The sequence below is a fragment of the Sus scrofa genome, chromosome 17, assembly GCF_054392235.1.
Source record: "Sus scrofa isolate SSC_HxYL_T2T_F1_AM1 chromosome 17, Sscrofa_HxYL_maternal_Yorkshire_Landrace_v2.0, whole genome shotgun sequence".
Lineage (NCBI taxonomy): Eukaryota > Metazoa > Chordata > Mammalia > Artiodactyla > Suidae > Sus > Sus scrofa.
The window spans coordinates 48,512,736-48,529,800 of NC_139399.1; the positions used below are offsets into that span (position 1 = coordinate 48,512,736).

The window sequence follows — 17,065 nt, forward strand, 5'->3', positions numbered from 1 at the left end:
TGATTACAATTATGGACTCATTACTGCCTTGCTGAGATGCTATTTGGTGAAAGTTGGGAATTTATGTAAAATCAGTTAGCGATGGGATTGATGAGTTGTTTTGTTTACCAGACCTGGTAGCTGGTAACTGATTTCTTGTTTGATTTCTCAACTGAGGGAGGAATGTAGGCAAAGAGATAGCAAAGAGATCATTACATGAAATGACTTTTCTTGGTAAAAGATGTTTATTCTATTCCTATATAAAACCACCACCATTATAAAATTTTCTTTTCTTTCTTTTTTTTTTTTTTGTCTTTTGTCTTTTTGTCTTTTTGTTGTTGTTGCTATTTCTTGGGTCACTCCCGCGGCATATGGAGGTTCCCAGGCTAGGGGTTGAATTGGAGCTGTAGCCACCGGCCTACGCCAGAGGCACAGCAACGCGGGATCCGAGCCGCGTCTGCAACCTACACCACAGCTCACAGCAATGCCGGATCGTTAACCCACTGAGCAAGGGCAGGGACCGAACCCGAAACCTCATGGTTCCTAGTCGGATTCGTTAACCACTGCGCCACGACAGGAACTCCTTTTTTTTTTTTTTTTTTTTTTTTTAAAGTTCCCAGATTTAATGTGACCCATATGTGAGCATGGTATAAGAGTAATCAAAGAAAAATATCCCTGTCCCATAAGACCTCGGAGGCTGAAAAAGGACTTGATCAATCTGAATGTCTGTGGCATAGCTGAAATGTAAAATCGGATCTTCCAACCCGTTGTGACCCAGAAAGAGCAGATCTTGTTATTGTTAGCTTAAATTTTAGATTTTAGAGGCTTTAGAAAAAAATGAAGGCAACAGTGAGGGTCTTGGCCATTCTGTGAGAAGACTTGACTAACAACAATCTTTATTATAGTGCTTTCTTCTTTTCTCAGAACTTTGACTGACTTACTCTTTGACGTACATGACCTCATTTATTCCTTATATAAATGAGATATATCTCACTCAGTGAGACAGGTTGGGCAGAGACATTGCTACCTTTTTACGGATGAGGAAACTTAGCTATAAGGAAATAAAGGGGCTTGAGCAAGATTACGTAACTGGTAATAATTTGGAGATTGCTCAGTTCACTAAGATAGGAAGGAAAGGTAAACTTCTGTCCTCAAGTTTGCTTTAACTCTTCATCTATTATTCTTTCACATGTATTCCACCTGTCTCTTGAGGCTATTGTTTAATTAATAGTCATTGCATACTAGTTAATAGTTAGTGGTGCATGCTGTTATCCAAGGGATATAATGATAGTCCTTACCGCATGCCCAAGTCACATCCTTGTCCTGTAGACATCTAACTGTACCGTGGATGGATGATGGATGAGTGGATGGATGAAATGTGGTCATATTTATGCATATTAAATAAGCATGTGGATAAAGAAGATTTTTACATCTCATAGGCAAGAACTTTTCAAGAGAATAACTATGGGAGCTTCTTAGGTAAGGAGTATGAGGGAGAGTTGTCATTTTGTTCTTTTTCCTGGGCCTTTAATAATTTATGATGGAAATAAAAGGCAGTCCTCTTCTCTGTGATTACAGAAGGGTCGATAGCTAGAATTTAGCCATATTTAAACCTGTTCTATAGTCCCCGTGCATTAATATGAAGAGTGGTGACAAAAGTATCGTTTTTGGAATCAAATGGGCCTAACATTCTCCCTTACTATTGCAGTGACCTTTAGGTAAGTCTCTTAACCACTCTGAGCTTTAGCGTTCTTATCCAGGAAATGGAGATCACACTTATAATGCTCTTGTGAGAATTCAGTAGCACAGCACTTGGTGTAATGATGACTTTTTAGAAATGGTGGTCATTATGATGGCGAGTAGAGAGTGTTTGATTCCTACTGGTCAGATTTTCTAGGGGTTAGTTTGGTAGCTTTTTTTTTTTTTTTTTAACTCAATTTATGTATCTTGTTTACTAAATGTCAAATATGATACATGGCCTTTTGTGTTAACAGCTTTCTGGTTACTTCATTAATAAAGACTCTATAAGCATGAAGGAGTTTTGTCCAAAGAACTTTTAAGCTCTATACACATTGAGTTTCATGGCACTCCCATGTTTTGGATAAATATTACTTTGAAGTGGGAAAGACTGTGACACAAAAAGCTTAATTACTTATTCATGATGGTCAGCTGGTCAGTTATAGATAAATAAGATGAACCTTGAAATAGTTTTCCTTTTAGCAAAAGACATTCATAAAATACCCAGAACATCCGTTGGCAATCAGCAAGTCCTATTGTTCTTGTTAATATATCCTGTATCTTTCTTATTTTTTCTTCCCAGTTTGTAGTGAAACTTCCCTGATTCTGACCCTTGTCATACCACTTCGGGTTTCTTTTGTGTGTGGTAGCTTTGAAACAGGTCTTCCTCCATTAGGGCTAGATTTTCCCCACACCCCCATCTGCCCACCCCCAACCCCAACACTCAGCAATACTTCAGTGCCTCCTGCACACAGTTGTTAGATTTTTTTCACAATATTGTTTTCTTCATATAGTTCTAGTTATAATTTTCTTCCCTCCCTTCTCTCCTCCCCTCTCCTCCCTAATCTTCTTTCTTCTCTTCTTATGCCTTTGTACATGCTAATGTCTCTGTCCATTTTCCTGATGTTTTGCTTTCTAGCCTACCTGCCCTCAACTTTCTAGTTGTCTATTTTCTGACCAATCATATTCTAGCAAATGATCCCTAATTTCCCAGTTCAGTTTGACTGTTCCTTTTTCAGGACATCTGCAGTTCAGGTTTTCTGTATTCCTCATTTGTTATATGTTGGTAAGTGCCTGGGGTATATAATTTTTTAGATGTCTTTGATTATCTTAACTTCTCATTTTACTGATGAGGAAACTTGACCCAGAATGGATGGATTTGCCTTTATCACCATCACAGTGCATTATTTAGCATAGGCATTCAGTAAATGCTGGTTGACAGAGCAAGATGTGTGTGTGTGTGTGTGTGTCTCCAAGGGAAGTGGAGGGAAACTTAGTTTAGTTCTGGCTTCCAAATTCTAAACATCACTCCTTTTTTTCTCTCCTTTATGTTTTCTTTTTATTATTTGTACCTCTCTCTCTATTTTTTGCCTAGTGTTGCATCATCATTTTTTGCATTCTTTTTATGTCCAAAGCTACATGGTATTTAAGGGGAAGGGAGGTTGGTGGAGTCCAGCACAGTCCAGTGTAAATCCTTTTTCTCTGTGTTTGAAACCTGTTTTGTGATGCCCTATTTCTGAAGACTCTGTGGTGCACACCAGCCATCTCATCTCAGAAATCATCACCATCTTTGAAGGTGAACTGTGTAAGGTAGTTAAGACTATACTGAGTTCCAATAATTTAAATTATGAGGTAAGATTGAGAGTGTTGGTCTATTTTTCAGTGGAAAAGCAACCTCTCAGGGGATCTATTTGAAGTTTTGAAATTTATAAAAAACATATGGGAACATATGGAATAAGTTGCCAGGAAGGCAGCATAAGGAATGAGATGCAGTGAAGCAATGACCGCCATTTATTGAACGCCCACTGTGAGTAGAACCTCGTTGAAGAGATGTGAATAAAACTAGAGTGTGTTAAAGGTAAACTATGAAGTGATTGACCAGGAAGTGGAAGGGAACCAAATATTTTAATAAAACGTCAGTAGGGTTTTGGTACGTACATGTTAATCCTTAACATCGTTCACATGTGTCCATAGCTGTGGTGGATCTGCTTCAGGAATTGACAGACATAGACACCCTCCATGAGAGCGAAGAGGGCGCGGAAGTACTCATTGATGCTCTGGTAAGTTTCACATCCCCCTCGGGTCTTGCCGGTGTGTGTGAGGTGTTGGCATCATCCGCATCATCTCTGTGAGTGACACGGGGTTAGCTCAGGGAGCGCTCTGTGGCAAGGCTGGACTGAATGAGGAGAGTAAGAAAGTAAAAGGCGACATGGGACTGTATTAGGGAAGGGGTTGTAGAGTCCTAGCATTTACTTATTTGTTTATTTAGCTTTTAGAGCCGCACCCACGGCACATGCAAATTCCCTGGCTAGGGGTCGAATCAGAGCTACAGCCGCCAGCACCACAGCTCACGGCAACGCCACATCCCCGACCCACTGAGTGAGGGCAGGGATCAAACCCGCGTCCTCATGGTTACTAGTCGGATTCGTTTCCACTGTGCCACGGTGGGAACTCCGAGTCCTAGCATTTATTAAATATCTGCTGTAGGCAGGCCTTTTCTCCTTCCTTATACGTTACTGAATCCTCACCATATCCTCTCAGAAGGGCATTATTGCTGTTCTGTTCTGTTATGGCTGTGAAGTGAGGTGGAGAGAGGCAGAACAACCTGCCCACGGTCACACAGCTGGGATTTGAATCCGTGTTCTCTTTGACTCCATGTTCCTGCTCCCCTGCCCCCAGTGTGTTGCTTCTGACCTTTTTACAAAGAGTTTTTCAGGAAAGGGTTTCTTTTTTCCTTGGGGCTTTATAATCCCAAGCGCTGGTGAGGACAGGTGTCATTATTACTGCTTTTAGTGCTAGGGAATTGGGAAATGTCAAAGACAAGAACAAACCTAGCTGATCCAGGCTGGGTAGCAGCCCCTGCTGTAGAAGACAGGGTCAGTCCATTTCTCTGTTCCTTTTTGTGGCGCCTAGGCAAAGCCTCGGAATCTTCCTAGCTGTCATTCCAGGCAGCAGCCAATCAAAAGGGATTTACACGTGAGGTGAGCTGATGCAGTCTCATCAACTCACTTTACACATGAGGGGACCCAGTTGCGGAAGTGAAGCCTTCCCCTGCATCGCTGAGCTGGTCCCTGTCACAGCTGAGCAGAGCTCTTGCAGTCCTGACTTCCCCCAGCAGTTTCCGTCACAGGAGAGGGCTCCAAGGCCCCACAGCTGGCCAGTGGCCGGAGTGAGTCTGGTCCCGCCTCTAGTTCTGATACCGCCTGTGGAGCTCTGTCCACTCACCATGCTATCTCCCTCAAGTTTCTGTCGATATTCCTTCCTTTCTTGTATCCTCTGCTGTCTGGTCTTTTCTCTCTGGTTAAGAATGTTAGCAAGTACTGGTTTTGATGCAGTTTGCAGAGTTCATCAAAGATGGAAGCAGCCACTTGTATTAGAAGCACCTGGGGTTGCTCTTTCGGCTACTTTCTGTCCCCATTCAAGATCTGCTAACTCAGAATGACTGGCGCTAGGGCCCTACATGATTCTGAGACCCCAGTGCTACCCTGCCCACCCTCTTCTCACCCCCTCTCTCAAGGTTCCCATGTGCTATGCTCGCAGCTGGCATTTGGTGTGAATGAATGGGTTGAGAGCCCATGGATGTGAAAAGAGCGAGGCTGGAGTCTGGCAGGGCCATTTGTGACTGAGTATGATGAAAATTTCTATGGCCATTTTTCTTTTTTTTTTTTGTCTTTTTGCTATTTCTTGGGCCGCTCCCGCGGCATATGGAGGTTCCCAGGCTAGGGGTCCAGTCGGAGCTGTAGCCACCGGCCAACGCCAGAGCTACAGCAACGCAGGATCCGAGCCGCGTCTGCAACCTGCACCACAGCTCACCGCAACGCCGGATCGTTAACCCACTGAGCAAGTTCAGGGACCGAACCCGCAACCTCATGATTCCTTGTCGGATTCGTTAACCACTGCGCCACGACGGGAACTCCCTCTATGGCCATTTTTCTTTCAAGCTCCTTCTTAGAGCAGACCACTACTTTTGCAGACTTCGGGACCTTTATTTTCCCTTTGAGCCACTGTGCAGAAAGAAAGAGATGATGCTCGGTGTCCTTTTGCTTGGAGGAGCATCTGAAGGAAGGCTCTGGCACTTGCTCCTTCCCTGTGTCCCCACAGTGTCATTTGTGTAGTCTTACCTTCCAGAGGTTAATTACAGTGGCCCTGAATGAGCCTTCCTGCCTGGTCCCTGGGCTGATTTTAATTATCATGCTTTGCCTGTGTGAATAGAGGAGACGAGAGAGGAACAGCTAGCCTGTCTGTTGCCTGTAAAACGAACCCAGAGACAGCAATTCACACAGAAACCCCCTTTGTGTTTTCTGTGTTGCCAAGCCCACCAACAAAAGCTGGGTCTTGCAGATTTTATTGTTTGTTTGGAAAGAAACAGTTCCTCTTCAGCCTGGGGAGCCATTAGGTAGCTGCTATACAGGGGTTTCTGTTTGTTTAGTTTAGTTTCTTTTTTTATTATTTTAAGATTTTGACTCTTACAGCTTTCTACTGCTGGAGCTGGTATGAATCACAAACAATTGAACATTTCTAGACTCCACTATATTATTTGCTTGTCTGCAGCCAGTCCGAAGCCATCAGTAAATATCAGAGAGCAGAGCCGATCGGTGGTCTTCCATCTGTTTTTTTCCTACCCTTGCGCTGCATTCAGGAAGAAGTTTGATAAGTATTCTGATATTACAAGGGTTGAGTTGTCTTCGTAGTTTTAATTTGGGGCCAATATTGGAGGCTTGGAATTGCGTGAGCAGAGGCTAGAGGGCATGTAACAGAATTTATTGCGATGTGCAGTTTGCAGTTATTGCCTTGGTCTTTTTCCCAGTTGGAAGTCCTAAGCAATAGAATAGCACATTTGTGTGGAGAGAGTGCTGTCCTGGTATTCTCAGGGATCTTTGGGGTTTAGAACTGGGTTCACATCCACTGCTATTGCTTATGCAAAAGGTGAATATTTGTGCTTTGTAACAAGTTGTTTTGGTAGCCTGGAGAATGAGTTCTTTTCTGAAGAGTGGAAACACAAGGACATGTGCTGTGATGACAGTTCTCCACATGCCTCTCTGAGGAAGACTTGGGACTCCTGAGAAGCGTTGTTAGATTACAGTCACTTCCCTGCTCACTAGTCCCCAAACTTGCCATGTGCTTGGCAGTTGCATATCTTTGCTCACGTCTGCTTTCAGCTTTGCTTCCCCGGGCTCTCTGGAGTACTCCTACTCATCCTTTAAAGCCTCACTTAAACCTTAGCTCTCTTGAGTTTTTTCATACACATCACCTCAGCAGAATTTGTGTTCCCTTACCACTTTCTATGTCTTGGCGCCTGCCGCGTGGGCTTAAAGATAGCTGTTTATAAGTTTGTCTTTCCTGAGATGTGAGCCCCATCAGTGGAGTGGCCAAAGTCATGGCTTTGTCGCTTACCAGCTGTGTGTCCTTGGGAAAGTTACCTAACCTCTCTGGACTCATTTCCTTCTTCTGTAAAATGGAGATAAAGTAGAGCCTGTTGCACAGAGCTGAAGTGAGGAATAGATGAGCTACTTGGTCTTTAGAATAGTGTCTCACACAGAGTAAACCCCCAATAAATGTTGGCCATTATCTTCATAAAGGTGTTAATGTCTGGGACTACTAAATACTTAATAAATGTCAAGTTAAAATGATGTGTATCACATGCCACTCAGTGAAATATTTCTGAATGTTTGAGTTCAACATTTTTTTTTCCCATTTCAACAAATATTAAAAAAAAAAAGGGTTTTGAACAAATACTCAAGCATTTGAAGGGTGTGGGCCTACATGAGACATGGGAGGATAGATGTTTGTATAAAAAAAAAGAATGAAATAAGTAATGACGATAATGCAAATGCAAGGCAGAGTATTAAGAACAACTGTGATAGATGCGAGCGTCTGTGGAAGTGAGGAGGGAGCCATCCCTTCTGATGAGGAAGAACCAGGCAGGGCTGCAGATCCCCAGGCATTGGACATGACCTCTGGAGGGAGGCTTCCATGTGGGGGACGTGGAGGCGTCTCAGCCAGAGGAGGTGGCAGTGTGGCTGGGAGCCACCATTTGCTATAAAAAAGTTTCGCAGAAGTGGCTGTGATGTGGAGAGCCAGGAGACTGCCCTAAACCCATTCTTGCTCTCAGTTAGCCCTACCTAGATGTGAAACTTTGAAGCCCCATGTTGGTTTGGCTTGGGCTGGTGGGCAGTGCATCTGTGCTACTCAGGCGAGGCTCAGGCAGGCAGGTTTTCAGTTGCTCTAAGGGTACTTATGTATGTTTCTGGATCCTGTCCCTTTTATCCCCTCTCGTTTCTATTAACATCCTCACCTTCTTCTGTATTTGTTCCCAAGTAAAATTCATTTGGTCATTCATTCACTAAATGTTTATTGTATGCTTCCTATGTTCTGGATTCTGGAACTGGGCCTCTAGCAGTGAGCAAGACTGGCAAAGTCTGTTTTTGTGGAGCTCATGTTCTAGTGTAGGGAGAAACAGGAAGTAAGCAAACAAGAAAACTGCACCTCTGTTTATGGAGAGCATAGCGTGATGTCCTGTAGAGCAACTGCAGAGTCTCATTGGACTCGTAGTCAGGACAGGCCTGAGTTCTGGATGACAAGAAGAAACCAGCCATTCAGAAATGACCGAGGGCAAGGAGTGATCTTGACATACCCGAGGAACAGAAAAAAGGCTGGTACCATCAGAGCGCAGCAGGGCTGAGGGGAGAGAGCACGTGCTGGTCGAGGCCAGACCACACTGGGCTTTGTAGGCCTTGTAGTAAGTGCAGGTGGAATTGTGAACGGCACGACTGGAGGATCATAAGCAAGGGAGTAGTAGCATAGTCTGACCTAACATTTTAAAAAGACCACTCTTGGGAGCTGTGTAGATGTTGGACTAGAGGGACAAGAGTGGAAGCTAAACTATATTAGGTTAAGTTGCACCCTATCACCATGTGTGTTTTCAGAACTTGCTTGGTCAGGATTCAGTGTGTAAAGAGGGAGGTTATTGTTTTTTAAATGTGAAATCTCCAGAACTATAGCAGGTAGAAAAACTCGACTCTTGAGAAAGCTTATTGACAGATTGTACAAGACAAAAAAAGGATCCTTCAAACCCTCTCATCTCTCCTCATCTGTCCCTTTCTTATTTCCTCTTCTTTCCTTGTATCTACCCTCTCTGGTCAAGTGGAAAAGTGTGACTGATCATGCCCTTGAACTTAATTTCAGTAGGACCTGGTGGAATATTGTTTGGGAGACCTGCTAACAAGCGGAAATAACCAGTGACTTATCAGAAAACGTCAGGCTTTAGACAGTCATGATTTCCAAGGCTAGGGTTGCTCTAGCTGGTGCTTTAATCCCTAAGCAGGATTTTGTTTTTAGTTTCAGACTTGGTCACAGGTCCAAAAAAATAGGCGTGAAGGTGCTAGACCCAGGGGTGTAGAGGGACAGAATGCTGATTTGTGCTTCTCACTAGATGATATCCAGAGCTATGCATAACATAAATATTTTTCCAGGGGTCCGCTCAGCTAAATCTATTTTGACTGCTTTGACCCTCCTGCAGTCAGATAAAATTGCATTTAACCCAGCTAAACATAAAGTTTCACACTTTGCAAGCTTAAAAAGGCTGTCTGTTAGAAGTTAGATTTTTGTAGCAAGAAAAAAGATTTCCTCCAGCCAGATACCCTTTACCCGTAATCATTCAGTTCTGGGAGTTGAATGCTTTGCTTACTGCCACTGTCTCCACTACTTTTCCCAGACAGCAGACACGGGTAACATAACTAAGAATCAAGGAAGGAGGGGGTGGAAATAATGCAGATAATGCAGCAGTAAGCAGTTGAAACTGGTGAAGCAGTTTGCAGAACTGACAAAGCAGTGTGATACCCAGCGGAGTTGCAGTGTCTGCTGCTTTAGGATTCCGGGAGATTATAAGTCAATCAGGGTGATTTAGGGAAAAACAAACTGTGCCATGGCTCATGTTTCTCCCCCAGATGTTTTTCTGTTTTCTCTCACATACCCAAATTGTCCAATTAATTAGGGAAAACATTGCAGTGGATTTCTTTGGTGAAGCTTTTTTTTTTGCTGGCTGTGAGATTTGAGAGCAAGATTGTCTATCTCCTTGATGTAAGAGAGGGAAATAGCTCTTTCTTATATTTACAGGAGCTCTCAATTCTGGTATCAGTAGCCCCTCAAATATGCAGCTAATGTCTTTCACTGCCCCTCACACCAGGCATAAAGGAGAGCCTAGAAGAATCAAATTCATTTGTGATTCAGGTTTTACGAATTAATTTCAGCTTTTTCCCCATCCAGATGCTTCCCTTAGGTCCCCCCAGAAAGAGCAAAGAGGCTTTATTTCACAGTCTCTCTCTCTCTCTCTCTCTCTCGCTCGCCATTGTTCCATCCTCAGGCTCAGTTTGAATTGTGTCTGTAGAGTGCCTTGTACACAAGTGTTCCAGAATCATGAGTCGAATGAGATCATTTCCTTCTCTCTCCTTCCCCCCCCCCTTTTCCCCCCATTGAAGTGACAGGGTATGATAAAAAATAGTCTTGGAGTTGTCACTTCTATCACAAGCTCTGTGACTTTGACCAGGCTAATTAACCTCTCTGGACCTTTGTTTTCTCACTTGTAAAAGCTGTAAGGATTACATGAGAGTAAATGGAGATGCACACACACATATGTGTATGTGTCTATATATATACATATGTGTATAGACATGTATGTGTATATATATAGACACATATGAACACACACATATATAGGATTACTGTACACAAAAGTATTTTATCAGTTTATTTAAATTTAGCAAATTTACTGAATGTCTGCTATATGTAGTATTACACTTGACTTTGAAAATATGCCAAGATGAATAAGGGTGCAATGCCTGCCTTCAAAGCATTTGAGTTTTTCTTAGCCTGTGGGAGATAAGAACAGTGAATAATCAGGTATCAGAAGAAATAAAGGATTAGATTCAACCTCTGTACATAATTTTTGAGCCATACTCAGGGTAGGGCATGTCACATAATTTCATTTAATCTTTACAGCTTATTCCCATTTCCTAAGCGAAGAAACTGAGGCAGTGAGAGAAAGGATATACCACAAGCATACAGCAGATCTTACCTTCCAGTGAGGGTTTACTTATTGGCTATGACTTAAACGTTTATTACCAGGTAGATAATAGCTTCTGGATTTTTAGATGTTTCCTTAGTTATCTTCCTTTTTTTTTTTTTTTTTTTTTTTGTCTTTTTGCTATTTCTTGGGCCGCTTCCACGGCATATGTAGGTTCCCAGGCTAGGGGTCTAATCTGGGTCTGCCAGCCTACGCCAGAGCCAGGGCAACGCAGGATCCGAGCCGAGTGCGACCTACACCACAGCTCACGGCAACACCGGATCGTTAACCCACTGAGCAAAGGCAGGGATCGAACCCGCAACCTCATGGTTCCTAGTTGGATTCGTTAACCACTGCGCGATGATGAGAACTCCCTTAGTTGTCTTCCTTGATGTGCCTCAGAGTTCCCTAAAGGCCGTCTCTGTAAGGTGGCATGAGGTGGCATAAGCATTATTTCACTTTGGTTTTTGCTTCTGATGCCACTGCTTAGTAGCTGTGTGGTCTTGGCTAAGTCATTAATTTCTCGAGTGTCATCTGTATGACTTAAGTTTCTTATAAGTGTTATGTGAATCAGATTAAATAAGAGAAAAATATGATTGCTTTTTTAATTCAGTCTATGTGATATAAACATAAAGCATTTTATTATGTTAATATTGTTTTCAAGAAGGAGTCAGAAGTTCATCAAAAGTAATAGTTTCAGGAGTTCCCATCGTGGCTCAGTGGTTAACGAATCCATCTAGGAACCATGAGGTTGCAGGTTTGATCCCTGGCCTTGCTCAGTGGGCTGGGGACCCAGCGCTGCCGTGAGCTGTGGTGTAGTTCGCAGACACGGCTTGGATCCCACATTGCTGTGGCTGTGGCTGTGGCTGGCGGCTACAGCTCTGATTAGACCCCTAGCCTGGGAACCTCTATATGCCACGGAAGCGGTCCTAGAAAAGGCAAAAAGACAAAAAAAAAAAAAAAAAAAAAAAAAAGTAATAGTTTCATAGAAGTTTAGCATGGAAACTTAGGAATGTTTTGAGTTTAGCCCTACATTTTGAGGTCAGTGTAAAAATTGTGGCAAGGAAACTTCCCAACTGACCATCTCTTGGTGCTGTGGTCTGGAAGTATGCTTTTGACTTGAGTGAACTTAAGACTGACTTAAGATGGCATTTTGGTCAGGTGTTTTAATCACTTAGAATTAGAAAGAGCACAGGACTTGATTTCAGAAGGCCTAGGTTCAAGTGCTAGCACCTGACTCACTAACTTTGTAACCCTGAACTTTACCTTGTCTAAAGTTAAGCTTTGGTCTAAAATTCGGGGTGATGATGCCTGCCGTTCCTTGCCTTGGTGTCCCTTCACGACCCGGAAGAGCTATTGGGATGGGAAGGCATATCGTAAACCACAGTGGCAGGTTGTTTACTATGTTCACTCAGTGAAGAATTGAGTATGGGACTAGGAATTTGGGGGACAGTTTTGTGATATGTAACCCCTTCTCCTTTTGCTTCTCTGTTGCTGAAGGTGGACGGGCAAGTGGTTGCGCTGCTCGTGCAGAATCTCGAGCGCCTGGATGAGTCTGTGAAAGAAGAGGCAGATGGCGTCCACAACACTCTGGGTAAGGAGAAGGGTGGGCAGCATTCTCGGAGTTTCTTTGTGTTTGTTTTGGGGTTTGGTGCTCATTTCCTTCCTCCTTCATAATAGAGTCAACAGCAGGAAGGTTTTCGCTTTTTCTGCTCCCAAACTGCCTCTTCAGAAATGAAGACCCTTGTGTAAATTTCATATAGCTGCTGCTTTGGTTTGGCTTACAGGTAATAAAAGTAGAAATCCTCTAAGTAGGTAACCTTCCTGGACAAAAAACTGCTGACTTCTTTGAGCAGGGCTTTGCCTTTGCCTCTGAAAGTTAGGATGAACTCTACGCAGGATGAAATCTTTTTTTTTTTTTTTTTTTTTTCCCCTTGGAAAATGTGTATTTTACAACTTCTGAACCCCCTTCTTTTGGTTTTTCTTCCCATTTCCCTTCAGTGGAACTCCACACTCTTGAACAACTGAGTACAGGCGTACCTCATTTTATCATACTTTATTGTGCTTTGCAGGTATTACATTTTTACACACTGAGGGTTGAACCCTGCCTTGTCAGATGATGGTTAGCATTATTTAGTCATACGGTGTTTTAAAATTAAGTTATGTACATTTTTTTTAGACATAATGCTATTGTGCACTTAATAGACTACAGTATAATATAGATATAACTTTTATATGTACTAGGAAACCAAAACATTCATATGACTCTATTGTGCTGTTTATTGCAGTGCTCTGAAATCGAACCCATAATATCTCTGAGGTGTGCCTGTACCTTTTTAGGACATTTTATTTGAAAAAGAGTTAGTGATTCTTTCCCTTCTTATGTGTACTTTGCCATGAAAACTGTGAGTTGACATATTGCTGTTAACTTGGCTGCCACTGTATCATATGTTCGTTTAAGTGGGTTCCTCTGCAATATTTCCCTTCCTCCTCTTATTTCTTGCGTCACCCCAGTCTTTCCTGGTGCAAAGTTGCTGAACCAATAGCCTATTTAAAATTGTGCTTTGGGGTAGTCCTCTTGATCACTGTTCGCTATTTATAAGACCAAAGGTGACATATCTACAAGCAGAGCTTGAGAAATGAACAAGGCCCAGCAAAAGCAGAGATTTTGATGAGATTAAATTTTCTCTCAGCTCCTTTGTGTCTACCACCGATTTCTCTTGTGGTTTTATACTCTCTACTGTGAAGATTTTCATAAAGAAGGAGGAAGACATAGCACCTAGGGAGTCAGAGAAGAGAGAATACAACGATATGTAATCTGGGGGTTAGCTCTCGTCTACAGCCGGAATTTGGCATTGCCATCTGTTAGCCGATGCTGAATTTGCTGAATAGCAAGCTTATCAAAAGTCTTAACTGACTGTTAATCAAAAGAGCCTGATGTAATGGAAAAAGCACAGGCCTGGCAGGCTATGGAGAGCTGCCTAGTTTCTGCTTGATCCCTTACCATCAGCTCAGGAGAGTCATCCCTCTTTCCCTTATTAAGCACCTGATGTTTGTCAGGCACTGTGCGAGGCAGTGGGTGGTTTAAAGATGAACTAGGCACAGTTCTATTCCTCAAGAGGCAGACGGATGGGAAAGTCTTGAACAGAAAGGAAAGATGATACAGGGTGACAAATGGTATAATAGGAGACAGTGGGGAACACTGTGGAAGTGAAGAGGAAGGGTTTCCGAATTGCTGGATAGGAGCAGGTAGCTGGTGGGGCCTGAGTATGAAGACAGGTGCTTTGGACGGAGAAATGTGAAACAGATCCTCCTGCAGGGCAGTATCATTTGTAAAGCTGTGAATGGGCAAGGGCTTTGCCGAAAGACTGGAGAGGTACTGTGACAGCAAGAGGTAGGTGTGGTGGGAGATGGGACCCCAGGAGTATGTTTGTCCAGGTTGTGAAAGACCTTCTAAACCACGGCAAGATGTTTGGATTTCATTCTAGTAGATGATAGAAGGCCATCCAAAGTTTAAGCAGAAGAGTAAGATAAAGGCATGGGAGATTAAAATGAATGAGCTGAATTTTTAGAAAATACAAGAAAGTAATTGAAGGTATTGTACTGACCTTCATCTCTTGGGGATGTCCTTGCTGCTCTGCTCCCATAGCTCTGCATCCACTCCTTGAGGGGCTGCCTGGTCATTCTTTAACTTGCCGTTGGCGAGGCTGATGCGGGCAAAAGAGTAAGGAGGAAGATAGGAAGTGGAGTGCTTTCTTCAGCCCTTTGTCCTCAGAGCTCAGACCCACTCTGTTCTGGTCATTGTGCTTGGAGAGCTCAGGACTCCTCTGCTTTTTGGTATAACATGTCCTGGGGTGTGGAGCGGAAGGGACCCTGAAGGAAATGAAAGCATCGGATGTATTAGAATGGGACTTGAGGTTTGGGTTTTTATTTTTCTTTTTATGGCCACACCTGCAGCACATGGAAGTTCCCGGGTCAGGGGTCAAACCGAAGCTGCAGCTGCCGGCCTATGCCACAGCAATGCCAGATTGTTAACCCACTGGTTGAGGCCAGGGATCGAACCCATAACGTCACAGAGGCAACGTCAGGTCCTTAACCCACTGAGCCACAATAGGAACTCCAGTTGTTGTTTTCTCATGTCCCCTTTTTTGGTATTATAATCATGTAATCACTTTTTTTTTGCCTCCTTATTTAAAATGTTTCTATGAGGAGTTCCCGTCGTGGCGCAGTGGTTAACGAATCCGACTAGGAACCATGAGGTTGCGGGTTCAGTCCCTGCACTTGCTCAGTGGGTTAACGATCCGGCGTTGCCGTGAGCTGTGGTGTAGGTTGCAGACGCGGCTCGGATCCCGCGTTGCTGTTGCTCTGGCGTAGGCCGGTGGCTACAGCTCCGATTCAACCCCTAGCCTGGGAACCTCCATATGCCGCGGGAGCGGCCCAAGAAATAGCAACAACAACAAAAAAGACAAAAGACAAAAAAAGACAAAAAAAAAAAAATAAAATGTTTCTATGAAACAGCAGTTTGGTTGTTGTGAAGAGATAGCCGGACCGGTTATATTTATTTCTTGAGTACCTGACAATACAGGCCTTTCCCCCTGATACACATTGTTTTGTTCAGTGAAGATCGTGCTTGTTTCCCTTGTAGTGTCCAGAGAAAGAGAACTGAAAACGGATGAGTCGTGAAAGAAAGAGGGTGTGCATTCATCGTCTGATGTCTTTCCTTAAGGCTTCTGCCTGGCCCCCTGTCTCTTTAGTCACAGGTCTCAGGGACTCCAGCACAGTGAGACTAAGAGGGCCTTTGGAGTAGACGGATAGTCATACTTTTGTGTGTTCTGCTGTGGTGTTGTTCTATTAACAGAAATTTTTTCACTTGTTCCTTTAGTGAATTTCATCACTTTCAGTTATGAGTTTTACTTGTAACATAACTTGAAGGGAAAAAAAAAAAGTTAACATCTCCCTGGTTACTCTACAAATGACAACACAGCATCTGGCTGGGAGGAATACAGGGAAATGGGAAGAGAAAGAAAATGCCTCCCAGGGGAGCAAGCTAGTTGCAAATGGAAACCAAGTTGCCCTCTGAAATGACTGGTGTCTGTCTCCCTTCAGCTATTGTGGAGAACATGGCAGAGTTCCGGCCAGAGATGTGTACGGAGGCCGCCCAGCAGGGTCTTCTGCAGTGGCTGCTGAAGCGGCTGAAGGTAAGTGTGGCTTTGTGGGACAGCAGCTCAAACCTCTCTTTGCCCTGGGCACGTCCCACACTGGGTCATTGGCACAGATGGTTATTCCTGGGCAGTGTGATCTAGTTTCGGAATCTTTTGGCAAGCTGTTGTCTTTCTTCGCTTCTCTTCTCTCATGTGCTTTAAAAATAGCCTTTCATACCCCTGAAAATAATATGAACATGTCTTCAGTACAGACAAACTCATGTGGTACAGAAAGCTTATACTGAAAATTTCCTCTCTGCTGATTCCTTCTGGTTCCACTTCTCAGAGACAGCCACTCTTAGCAATATTTTATCTATCCTTTCAGAAATCTTCTGTGTAAATAGGAGTGTGTGTATGTTTAACAAATAGAATTGTATGTGATTTTCTTTTGCAAGTTGATTTTCTTCACTGGACCAATGGGCACCTAGTATTCCATTTTACGGTGGTTCCAAAATTAACCATTCTCGTGTTTAAGAGAGTTTTTCACTGTTAAAACAGTGCTGCAGTGGAGTTCTCTTATGGTGCAGCAGGTGAAGGATCTGGCGTTGTCACTGTCGTGGCTTGGGTTGCTGCTAGGGCATGGGTTTGATCCTTGGCCCAGGAACTTCCACATGCCATGGGTGTAGCCAGATAACAAAACAAAACAAATAAACAGTGCTGCAGTGAATAGCCCCATATGCACAACACATTTTTTTTTTTCTTGCATACTTTTGGCAGTTTATCTATAGGATAAATTCCTAGAAGTACAGAATGCACGTTAGCCTTTCTGGTGGATACTGCAGTATTTCCCTTTATGGTTGCCCCTCTGAGGTGAGAGGGTCTATTTTCGCTAGCAACACTGGTTATTTTCAAACTTACTTTTGTTTAAGTAATAAGTGAAAACTGGCGTTTTATTTTAATTTAGAGTTTTAAGATCAACTCTTTCAGTTTATTAGCCATTTGTATTCATCTCTTAGCTTCCTATTTCTATCCTGAGTTCCTATTTCTATTGGATCATTCATTCTCCTTCCTTGCTCACATAGTCCTTTTGGCCATCCATCTTTTTCCCATGTAGTGCTGTCCCATAGAGTGACTGAGGAAGGGGAGA

The 17,065-nt window shown here is 43.2% G+C and overlaps 1 protein-coding gene across 6 annotated transcripts in view; it reads left to right on the top strand.

Annotated features, from left to right (window-relative positions):
* The window catches only part of CTNNBL1 (catenin beta like 1), a 175,189-nt gene that overhangs the window by 56,010 nt on the left and 102,114 nt on the right, over positions 1-17,065 (top strand). For all 6 annotated transcript variants that reach the window (XR_014831781.1, XR_014831784.1, XR_014831782.1 and 3 more), the window contains 3 exon segments: positions 3,679-3,776; positions 12,278-12,371; positions 15,884-15,975. Coding sequence is in view for 2 of the 6 variants with exons in the window: in NM_001444303.1 (NP_001431232.1) it covers positions 3,679-3,776; positions 12,278-12,371; positions 15,884-15,975 (284 nt within the window). In the remaining 4 variants the exon portion in view is untranslated.